This window comes from Tenrec ecaudatus, chromosome 17, assembly GCF_050624435.1.
Source record: "Tenrec ecaudatus isolate mTenEca1 chromosome 17, mTenEca1.hap1, whole genome shotgun sequence".
NCBI lineage: Eukaryota > Metazoa > Chordata > Mammalia > Afrosoricida > Tenrecidae > Tenrec > Tenrec ecaudatus.
Window position 1 is genome coordinate 52,504,788 of NC_134546.1, and position 12,047 is coordinate 52,516,834.

The 12,047-nt window shown below is 43.2% G+C and overlaps 1 protein-coding gene across 1 annotated transcript in view; it reads left to right on the top strand.

Moving 5' to 3' along the window:
• The window catches only part of UBE2Q2 (ubiquitin conjugating enzyme E2 Q2), a 71,900-nt gene extending 64,682 nt beyond the window's left edge, over positions 1-7,218 (top strand). Inside the window, exons 12-13 of the mRNA XM_075535252.1 lie at positions 3,708-3,774; positions 6,776-7,218. Of these exons, the coding sequence (XP_075391367.1) occupies positions 3,708-3,774; positions 6,776-6,807 (99 nt within the window). The 3' untranslated portion in view covers positions 6,808-7,218. The remainder of the gene's footprint in view (positions 1-3,707; positions 3,775-6,775) is intronic.
• The last annotated feature ends 4,829 nt before the right edge of the window (positions 7,219-12,047 follow it).

The window sequence follows — 12,047 nt, forward strand, 5'->3', positions numbered from 1 at the left end:
AGTGCTAAGTATATTTGCCTGTTGAAATTGTCTTAGAAGGTAATTGATATCCAAATGGCCAACAAACGAAGAAATACTTCTTGATCATTAGCTTTCTGGGAGATGTCAGTCAACATAAAGACGAGATACCACCTTACCACCGGCATTGATGACAAAGAAAAACATAAAATAACAAAACAAAAAATAAATGCTGGAGAGACTATGTATTGCCTGCAGAGAGATTGGAATTCTTGCACACTGCTGCTGGTCTCCGGTGGCCCTCTGTACAACAGAATGAGACACCTGCTCCTGCTCTATCTTCTCCATTGTTTTTATGTGTGAGCCCATTGTTGAAGCCACTATGTCAGTCCATCTTGTCAAGGCCCTCCTCTTTTTTGCTGCCCTTCCACTTTACCAAGCACAGGGACTAAGTAGGGATTCCTAATACCATGTCCAAAGTATGTGAGACTCTGCTACTGGGACTGTACAGCAGTATGGCGCTACCTCAAGGAACTGGGACTAGAAATTCTGCACAATCAGCTCTCCCTCTCCTGGGTTTCTGTCCTAAAGAAGTAAGAGTCCTAGCAGGAACAGATATATGCACATCTCTGTACATTGCAGCGCTGTTCACAATAGTAAGGAAATGGAAGCAACCTACAGGTCCATCAGTAGAAGAACAGCTAAAGAAACTCTGTTACTCCATTACAGTAGATGTATGATTATAGCAAGAGCTGTAAGAGCCCCAAATAAAATGATCTAAAAATAAAAAAAAATAAAAGAAACTCTGTTACATACATACAGTGGAATACTAAAAAACAATGATGAAACCTCATGATATGCATGAACCTGAAGAATATTCTGCTGAGGGAAATTAACCACAAAAGGACAAATATGAGACCACCGAGAAGAGGTGGAGGTGAAGGAAACAGCAAATTAAGAGTCTCACACCACAGGGGACAGGCTTCTCAGGTGACCGGGCTGGCCTCTTAACAGGTGTTGGCTTGGGCGAAGTGTAGGACAGGTATTGGAAAGCCAATGGGACTTCCCACAAGCTTTGAAGTAAGTCCCATCTGTGTCTTCTGATGCAGCGGCTCTAATCAGAAATAATTAACTGACACTTTGCAAATATATGGGTAAGATGATTCCGCAAAAGGAGGCCAATTAAATGACAGGATATTCCTATAATGGAGCTTTTACTGTTCTTAAAAAGAGAAAGAAAAAAATATTTTTAAAGAGAGAAAGGTTGAGTTTCTGTGAGCTCATACAAAAGGTGTTACAGGAGATACTAAATAAAAGGGGCAGTGGCTGATAACAGCAAGCTGAATAAGCGTTCGCTAGGGGTGGGGTTGGGGGTGGGGGTTGCAAGAGAGCCCAGATTCTTAAAGTAGAGATCTCTCCATTATGTCTTCAACAGACAGAGCCTAGGCAAAGGCAAAAACTAATCACCTGGATGAGGTCATTACGGTGTCCCAAGGATTCACAACTACATGTCTGCGCAAACGACCTGGAGAACAAAGTGACTGCATCACAGAATTTTGATCGGGTGTCGGATGAGTTGGTCGCAGTTGCAGGCAGGTCCCTTTACAGAGGGACCCTTAGTGGCACGTGTAGGCACTGCGGAGTAGAAGGACTTAGATTGGTTCAAGTGCTCTCCGACCTTTGTGACCCTAGTACTTTCAAGTTCCAAGAAGGGCAACTCCAGGCAAGGTCCTTAGGGCAAAACTGCCCCTGCCTGGGCTGGTCTAAGAGCAAAGCCTTTTATAATGTCAGTCAGTAGTCAGATTGATTGGAAAGCTGTGGAGGCTCAAACTGGTTAGAACTGAAGCTCCGAAACACTTGTATAGTCTTAAGGTGTATGCAAGAAACTGGTGACAGTGGCTAACTTGGGGAAAGAGGAATGGAAGGGTGGGGAGTTCACTTAGAATGCTTTTTTAATTTTTCCTTCTGTTTTTTGTTGATCATTTAATATACTTTATATACTTATGCTGTGTGAGTTTACTATTAAAATATTTCTATGAAATATGGAACATATCCATCATATATTAAATGGTGATTATGTTATAGTTCGTTTTACTTGCCACGACAAATATAGCCAGAATTTTGATTTCTTAAAAAAGGCACTGTGTGTGTGGGAATTGCGCCTGAGCTGACCCCACCACACTGAACAAACACTAAGGGAGAAAAACACAACAGCAAGGGGAACAGAGCAACGAAGTCCCCGGGGAATACCAAAAATAGACTTTGGGGCCAGGGCTTGGCGCCCCATCAGACTCTACTGGAAAACACTCCTAAAGGTCAACAGACAGACCTTGAACTATTTACAGGCTTTTCTTTTTGTGGTTGTTGGTTTTTTGTTGTTCTGTTGCTTTGTTTTGCTCTGTCTTATGTTTTGTGTTTATTATGTCTGCAGGTCTATCTAGATAAGATAGGTGGGATAAACAATCTGGAGGAGAAAAAATGGGACCGACGGTTCCAGGGGGGGCATGGGAGAGGGGGAGGCAGGGGAAAGGACGTGGGTATTAACAAATCCAGGGACAAGGGAACAGCAAGTGATCCAAAATCAGTGGCGAGGTGGCAGGAACTACTGACGCCCACATGAATGCTGAATATGATAGAGGGACTAGAGGAAGGAACTAGAAGGCAAAGGGCATTTACAGAGGTCTGAATACAGGCATGCACACATGTGAATATATTTGTATATGTAGATGGGGAAATAGATCTATGTGCGTATATGTATAGGTTTAGTATTAAGGTAACAGATGGACATTGGGCCTCTACTCAAGTACTCCCTCGATGCAAGAATACTTTGTTCTATTAACCGGGCATTCCATGATGCTCACCTTCCCAACATGATTGCTGAAGGCAAAGCAGGTGCATAAGCAAATGTGGTGAAGAGAGCTGATGATGCCCAGCTATCAAAAGATATAGTGTCTGGGGTCTTAAAGGCTTGAAGATAAACAAGTGGCCATCTAGCTCAGAAGCAACAAAGCCCACATGGAAGAAACACACCAACCTGTGATCACCAGGTGTCGACGGGATCACGTATCAGGCATCCAAGAACAAAAAAATCATATCATTGTGAATGCGGGGAAGTGCAGTGGGGACCCAAAGCCCCTCTCTAGGCAACTGGACACCCCTTTACAGAAGGGTCTCTGGGAGGAGATGAGCCAGTCAGGGTGCGATACAGCACTAATGAAACATACAACTTTTCTCTAGTTGTTTAATGCTTCCCCCCCCCCCCCCAATTATCATCCCAATTCTACCTTACAAATCCGGGTAGACCAGAGCATGTACACTGGTACAGTTAGGAGCTGGAAACACAGGGAATCCAGGGCAGATAAACCCCTCAGGGGAACAATAATGAGAGTAACGATACCTGGAGGGGAAGGGAAAGGTGGGAGAGGAAGGGGAAACTGATCACAGTGATCTATATATAACCCCTTCCTTGGGGCATGAACAACAGAAAGTGGGTGAAGGGAGACATCGGTCAGTATAAGACATGAAAAAATAATCATTTATTAATTATCAAGGGTTTATGAGGGAGGGAGAAAATGAGCTGGAGTTTTAATTACCTCTACCATGTATTTAAATGAGCTGACACCAAGGTATCAAAAATTGAATTTTCTTATTTTTCTAAGCACAGTGACATTGTGTCAGTACCTTTTATAATGTAATGATTTTTCATTTCAGTATACTGTTTTAATTTAAAATGTATAATTCTCTTTCAGAATCAGTATAATCTAGCAAGAGCCCAACAGTCATATAATTCCATTGTACAGATACATGAGAAAAATGGTATGTTTGATTCAATTAATATTTACTGCCACTTGTGATTTTATATTATTATTGGTGCTTGTGTTTTATGCTTCGTTTGCTGCTTTAATTTCATACAATGTACTATTACCAGAGCAAAAAAGAAATTGAGGCAATAGATACACGGGCTGTGCTTTATTCAGCCTCAAGATATTTAAGTAGATGAAGGAATGAATCACGTTCTAAACTTGAAATGTGTGGTATTGGAGTAGAAGTTGAGTTAAAGGTAACTTTAGAGTTCTTCTTGTGGAGTAAATGCAGTCCGGATCTTGAAAGAGCTGTTTCTGTTAGGTCATTACTTAATGCTAATGACAGGCTTACATACCTTAGCTATTCAAATAAAAGTAGTTCTAATTTCAGTATATACTTTAAGCATGTTTGAATTGTAATTTTTTTAAGTGTGGGGAGGGGAACTTTCTTTTAACATCTTCATGAACTTGGCTTGATCAAGGGTAATGTAACTGAGAGGAATTACTGAAACCCAGTTGAAAGCTGAACATGATAGTGGGACAAGAAGAAAGTAAAAAGAAATAGAGGAAAGAACTAGGGGGCAAAGGGCATTTATAGTGGTCTAAATACAGGCCTATACATATGTAAATATATATAATGATAGGGAAATAGAACTATGTACATATGTTTATATGTTTAGTATCGAGGTAACAGACAGACATTGGGCCTCTATTCAAGTACTCCCTCAACACAAGAATACTTTGTTCTAATAACCTGGCATTCTGTGATGCTCACCTTCCCAACACAATAGCTGAAGACAAAATGGGCACATAGGAAATGTGGTGAAGCCAGCTCATGGTGCCTGGCTATCGAAAGATATAGCATCTGGGGTCTTAAAGGCTTGAAGATAAAGAAGCAGCCATCTAGCTGAGAAGCAACAAAGTCCCCATGGAAGCGTACCAATCTGTGTGATCATGAGGTATCGATGGCATCAGGCATCAAAGACCCAGAACAAAAAAAGCTGATCAATGTCAATGAAGGGGAGTGGGGAGTGGAGACCCAAAGCCCATCTGCAGATATTGGAAATCCCCTTACAGAGGGGTCACAAGGAAGCGACAGGCCAGTCAGGGTGCAGTATAGCACCGATGAAACATACTACTTTCCTCTAGATCTTTGACGCTCTTCTTGCTGCCCCCCCCCTCACAACCTCATGTACACTGATCAGAGCTGGAAACACAGGGACTCCAGGACAGATAAACCTCTCAGGACCAACAATGAGAGTAAAGGTATCAGGAGAGGAAGGGGAAGGTGGGGGAGAAAGGGGGAACCAATTATAATCATCTACAGAACAGAAAAGTGTATGAAGGGAAACATCGGTCAGTGTAAGACATGAAAAAATAATAACAATTTATAAATTATCAAGGTTTCATTAGGGAGGAATGGGGTGGGAGGGATGAGGAGCTGATACCAAGCGCTCAAGTAGAAAATGTTTTGAGAATGATGACAACAAATGTACAAATGTGCTTGACACATGGATATATGTATGGATTGTAGTAAGAGCTGTAGGAGCCCCCAATAAAATTAGTTAAAAACAAAATTCGCGAACTTTTATTGGCCTTACTTTAAAGTTTGCCTGTATTCATAGTGTACATTTTTGTTTTTGTTTCCAGCCCTGAGTAAGACAATAAGACCTGGAATGAAAACTTATAAACCCTTTGGCCCAGAGCAAGTCTTATACATCCTCTGATCCTCAGTTTCCTCATCTCTAAAATGAGTAGACATATCTGTGTTGACAGCTCTGTGAGGGGGAAAAATGGGGGCAGTGTGTCTATGAGTAGACATATCTGTGTTGACAGCTGTGTGAGGGGAAATGGGGGCAGTGTGTCTATGAGTAGACATATCTGTGTTGACAGCTGTGTGAGGGGAAATGGGGCAGTGTGTCTGTGAGTAGCACTTTGTAGCGAAAGGTGCTGCCCAGGAAGATCCTCATTGTAGCAGTGACCATGAAATTGTGTGCACTCAGGAACAGACAGGTAGAGAACAAACAAAGGATTTTCTTAAGAGTATTAACAATAAAGTATCATAAAAAATATTCTGTGACAGCTACAAGCATGACAGCTGTGGCTTCAGGTTTGTGTTGTATACTGACTTTGATTATTAATAATAACAGAGCAAACTTGTCACTTTCTCTATGACTACTACTTAAGGAATCAAACAGTGTTCAAACAGAAACTTCAAGCTGAAATGAGAAATGATCCAACTTGAGCATAAGGCTGGATCTTCTTTGTATCCACTTTTTAGCTCAATGAAGCCAGTGTACCATGTCTTGAAACCATGCGTAGGCTTCACAAGTCTTGCTGTGCTCAAACTGCTGATTTCAGACCAAATAGTACTTACTCTCAAGGCCGGGAGACACTTTTTTCTTTCACTTCCCACTATTTATTGGTAATTAAAACAAACATCACCAATGCTGTGCAAAAAAGATTCTAGAGGTGCTGTATTTGAGAATGTGTGGCTGGCTGTGAGCACGTCTGTGGTAACAGGTGAGATGGAGTCTAGTTTGTCGTCTGCCGCTCATCTTGATCGTACACCTCGACTTGCAGTCACTGTGCTGCTGAGATGGCCTCCTGCAGTCTCACTCAGAAATGCCAGGATGGTGTTTGTGGGTTAGTATTTTGAGGCTGGCACTTAAGAGACAAATACACACTTACATAAACAATGTCCTTTTAAGAGGTTTACTCTTAAAATACAAAGCTGATAGGAAATAAAACCTAACTTGTAGTTTAATATTACAGAGTCCTCTTTAGCTATGAAAAGCAATTAATAAAAAAGAGAGCATGCGTTCAAAATTCAAGTATGATTTATTCATAGAAAAGAACTACATTTTGTGAACATACTAAAAGGTGGTTTCCAGCCCAAGTATAAGATTTATTATTGCAATAAGTTTAAACACTAAAATGATGGGTAGAGTGTAGCTAACCTTAATCTGCTTTAAGAATTAAAAGTATTCTAAACATGTTTCCCCCTCTTTCAGGTTGGTACACTCCTCCAAAGGAAGATGGCTAAACGTGTCGACTGTCATGTGTGTGGACCAATGTTGCTTTAAAGAAACTCTTCCCAACATGCAGACACAGCTTTGAGTGCCCCTATTACAGCAGCCCCGAAGACGTTAGCTAATAGATATTTTAGTGGCTAACCTGTCAACTGACATCCAGTACAAGTTACCGCCTTTTCACTTTGCTCATTTTAGGTTTCTTGGACTGAGCAGTGGGCCGTCACTGTGTTTTTCCAGATAAATCACAGACGGGCCACTTTTATCACCTCTCTCTCTTGAAAAGCGAAACCTTGGAAGCAGGCAAGTCAGCATCAGGTTACTTAAAGTTTGGGGTGATTTTCCTGTATTGAGCCAATGGATTATGATGACTTGCAAAATATATTGTTTCATTTCAAGCCAATAAAAGTTTAATTGCTGTTTAATACTGATTTAGAACATGAAAGGTCTTCTAAATCACAGTAGCTTGGGGGGGTGTCTAAAACCACTTTATTATATTGCCAAATTATTAAATATTTTTATGGCCATGTGAAGATATGAAATAATTGGATTGTACATTTCAGGTCCAGCAAAACCAGACAGTGCCAATGAAGGGTCGTTAAGTACAATGTCCACAGGGGCACCCAGTCTTGCTGGGTCAAATCTGCTTCTTGCTGATTCAGTATTTCTTATGAGAAGAGCCACAGTATAGAGCTTGAAGTTATAAAATATGAAGTCATTTTATGGTTCCATTTTATTAAGGGGACATCGAAATCATTTGTAAGTTAATAAACTTGAAGTATTGGCACAAAGACAGATTCCTCAAGCAAAAACTGCACAGTTCAGTACAAAAAGCCACGATCTAACTTGGAAACTCAAAATTCATTGCCATGCTTACAACAGTGGCTTTTTCATTGAAGACAAACAGGACCTCTGCAGATGTTAATTATTTTCTAAAGTCGTTCCATTTTATTGCCTTACCTAAATCAGGCCTGGTTGGTTGGTAATAGATCTTTTTATACACCCAAGTTTGATTTAAAAGTCAATTCTAGATATTAAGCACTTTTAAAATAAAACCTAGAAGCACATTTTCCTGCACAAACTAATTACCATAATTCAGAAGTGTTTCTTACGAATTTGCTCTAAGATTCATCTTTTAGCTCTGAACCACAGCAGAGAGAATTAATCGTTTTTTCATTTCTTCTAATCCTATCGGTAAGGGCCTTCTGACTTTCTTGTCAACTTGGTTACATTGGTATAAAGTTCTGATAGCCACTTGCTCAGATACAAAGTGACACGTCAGAATTCTTTAAAGCATTAAAGTTCCTTAAACCTAAGGCTAAATCTTGAATACATTATTGAATTCTTCAATATCCTGATGGCTGACAGATTGACAGCTGCACATTTGGCATGCTTTGGGGTGTTCTGGTTTGTTTTTATTTTTCATTGCAGATTTATTTGGCGCAATGTACAGTCAATTTTGTAAACTTGCATCAAGTTTATGAATAAAGAACCGTTTAAAAAACGATGCTGTCATTTTTCCCTAGCAGACATACAGTGTTCTTAAGGTATCTTTTGAGTTTGTGCAGTTGGAGCATTCGGGTTTCGTAAGGTAGGGGAGAGAGAGAGCAGACTGCCCTGAGAGTAAGCTAAGGAACCCAGCGTACGTGGACCTGGTACACCTGCTGTTCCCTTCTCCCACACCCATTCTGTCCTTTACCCAGCAGGGAGCAGTCACAGCGAGACCCTACCACCTACAACTCCCCCCACCTGTTCTTACCAGTAGCCAGGGGTGAGAGTGACAAAGGCTGTTTGTGGCTAGAGCAGCCACATTAAACGATCCACTGTATTGTGGCTTCAGACCACTGACCTCACAGCGAACAGCTGAGCTCCTACCCACTGCACAGCATTAGCCACTGTGAAGCTGCGAAGCAAATCCTGATGAGATAACTGTGACAACACTGGACAACAGGTTCCTGTTGGGTTAGGGAGAGAGGAACCCTTACCCATGGCTGGTGGGAATGTAAAACATACATTTGGCAGTTCCTCAAAAAACCTAACCAACCCCAATCCTAGGTGGATGTGCCCAGAAGGGGAGGCAGGAACCCAAATCTGCACCCTGGTGTTCAGTGCAGCCCTTCTCACGCTCTCCAACATGTGTCTGTCCAGACAGCGGAATATCGGGCGGCCATGAAGGGAACTGCATCTCGGTGCACACCACGACATGGATGATCCTGGAAGACATGCTGAGTGACATAAATCTGTCCCAAAAGGATAAATACGGTGTGACCATATCTGTGTGAAACAAGCAAGTACAGAGAGACCAGAGAAGGAGGGAAGTAGGAAGGGTAGGAGTCCGAGTGGATGGGGGCAGGAGCCCGGAGTTTGTTCATTGTGGCTGGGTGTTTTTGAATGGGAGAATGACTTTGGTGCCATACATTGGAAAACAATGTAATTTAACTGTAAATCTGGAAGTTGCATTGGTGAAAATTTTGGTGTTTATATTTTCACTACAGATTTTCAAAGTCCAGAGTAAGACTCAGGGTATGGTATATCTATCTAGGCTCCGCTCTGCTGCTTTGAGATTTTCTTTTTTCTCCCCTATTTATTTCATCTTTGGATTAAACGACAAAGTTCAGTGTACTTTACTAGGTCCAGAGGTGGACAGAAGTCCTCACTTGGCTAGAGCTCTGGGACCTGTGTTCACACCTAAACTGGCTGGTGACACAACTAAGCATGAGTCCTTTGGATCAGTGTGGTTCCTACAGTATGATCCCGGGAACTGCAAGACCATTTCAGGTGTGCAAAGCAAAAGTGATCTGCCTAATACTAAATCATTAATTGCCTTTTTTGCTTTTACCCTCTCCCAAATGTCAGGGTTTTCCATACACTCCTGGAGGGAAGTTGCAAACAGTTAAGCCCTAGTCTGTCAGCCCAAAGATGGCAATTCAAGCCCACCTGGAGTCAGTTTAGACAACCAGATTATGGAATTCTACTCTTAACCCACGGAGGCAGCGCTGACTACATGACATGATGTGATCGCACTAAGGACTGAAATCAGAAGCCAGTAAGAATCCAGCTGCCCTCCATTACCCAGATTTGATTAGAAAAATGTAAATCAATACTCCACCATTCGCCCACTTGTGGATGGAGTGGGGGTGAAGTTATTTTTCATACAAGTGTTATTTTGCTAATGTGTAATGGATTTACTAGTTTTAAGTTGCATTAGATCTTAAAATGCTGAGGACCTGGTTTGCAGAGGGCTATGTACAACAGGGACAGTCCAAAATACATTTGCAGGGTCCACGCATAGATTAAGCCTCCATGGAATTCCTTCAAATGTAGATAATCTTGCCTTCAGGCAGACTCCATTGGGAAATTGAGACATCTCTGGAGGGGCAGTCCCTTAGGGGCTTGAATGGCTATGTCCTAGATGGGGCTCACTGCACGGGGATAGTTTGTTTGGTGCCATGGAGCCAGTTCCGACCCTTAGAGACCCTGTGCAAATCAGAATGCAGTCCTGCCAACTGGCCCTGCCCCATCCTCACAATCGTTCCTATGCCGAGCCCACTGTAGCGTCAGTCTAGCTCGTTCACGGCCTTCCTCTTTCTCATTGCTCCTCAACTCCACCAAGCACGGCGCCCTCTAGCGAATGGTCTCCTGGCATGTCCAGAGTATGGGCAGAGGACACGGTCACGTGGTCATGAGGCATGCCCTATCAGTGGTTCCCTGGCTGCCCAGAACCAATCTTACAAACTCCTTTATCGTACATGCACATCTCCCGCTTCTGTAGTCTCACCTCTGTGAGGTCTTTGTAAGGGAGTCAAACAGGGACGGGTTGCCCCTTCCTTGCCTGCACAGGGCTGCTACAGGAGGTGAGGTGGAAAAGTCGGACAAGCATTAGCCACCTATGAAGAATTATCTGGGCATGGGCATGCTCCAATTCAGTGCGTGTTTCCCGCCCCCCCTCCCCACCTTTCCCAGCCAGGTGGGCATTATACCTGGGCAGCCCGAACTAGGTCCAGGTGGGCTTAATTCAGCAAGTGGGATCAACCAATACCTTCGACCACGCCTCCCCAGCCAGAGGTTTAAAAGACCCTGGCAGTGGGCGGGCTGGTCTCTTACCCACGCTCCCACTCAGTGGCAGGTCTGAGGAGGATTCTGTCACACCTTTTACCCTGCGGCGCTCCCGTGCCCACTCGGCCATGCTGTAGTCTCTGGTCTCAGTTCTGCACTTGTGGGCACGCAGTCCCACAAGGTTGCCAGTGTTCAGTGGTGGCCCCTGCACGGCTTATGCACGATTTGGCACGCTTCCCTGAAATAGGGTGCACTCTTTTGAGAATGTGAAACCTGAAACGTCTCCTGCACTTTAAAAAAAACCCCACCTGGATTACAAACCAGGCTTTGGTGTGAATTCTTCTCCTCTGAAGCCAAGAACCCAGGTATTAGTATTACCCACCGGAGAAACCTAACTCCGATCTGCCACAAATCATGAATTTGTGAGAACTTCTGTGTTCCTTGTTCTAACTGAATCTTTGGAGGCCATTATTACCTCCTAAAAGGCCTTTCCTGCTAATGGCCTTTCTCACCTGGATGATGTGTATCTGTGTATTGTCTTTGCCCTTTTTAAGACAATAAATATCTTTACATTATATTTGAGATCCGGCTCTTTTGTACACTGAAGAGAATATCTTTTTCTCAATAGGGTAAATATTGGTAGGCATAATCCACATGAACGAGTTCCCTGGAGCTATCAATATTTAAGAGTGTGAAAGGATTCTGGGGGCAAATTGTTCGAGAATCACTGATGTAGTCCACTAAGTTTATCCTGTGCGGGGTGGCAGCAGTTTTACTACAGGAGGCCCAGTGGTGGTGTGGTTCCACGCCGCCTGGTCGGCAGTTTGCAAGCAGCAGCAACTCCACGGAAGGAAGACTGGGCCTTGATGGCCTGGTGGTTATGCGCTGGCCTGTGGTTGTCTGCATGGTCAGCAGTTTGAAACTGCCAGCCGCTCCGCGGGAGAAAGACTTGAGTCAGTAGTCTTAGAAGCTCACAGGGGGTCGCTCTGCGTCAGCACTGCCTCAACGGCAGCGAGTTTGGGGTTTAGATTCCTTTTCCCTGTAACTCTGGGAGCATTAGAATGACTTGTCGGGTGGGGAGGCAAATAAACAAACTGACCCACAGCGTCCGCATGGGGATGGTACACCAGCCCCCCTTGGGGGCAGAAAGTCTAACCTTTCTCCCGCAGAGCGGCCGCTGGAGTCAAACTGCAGACGT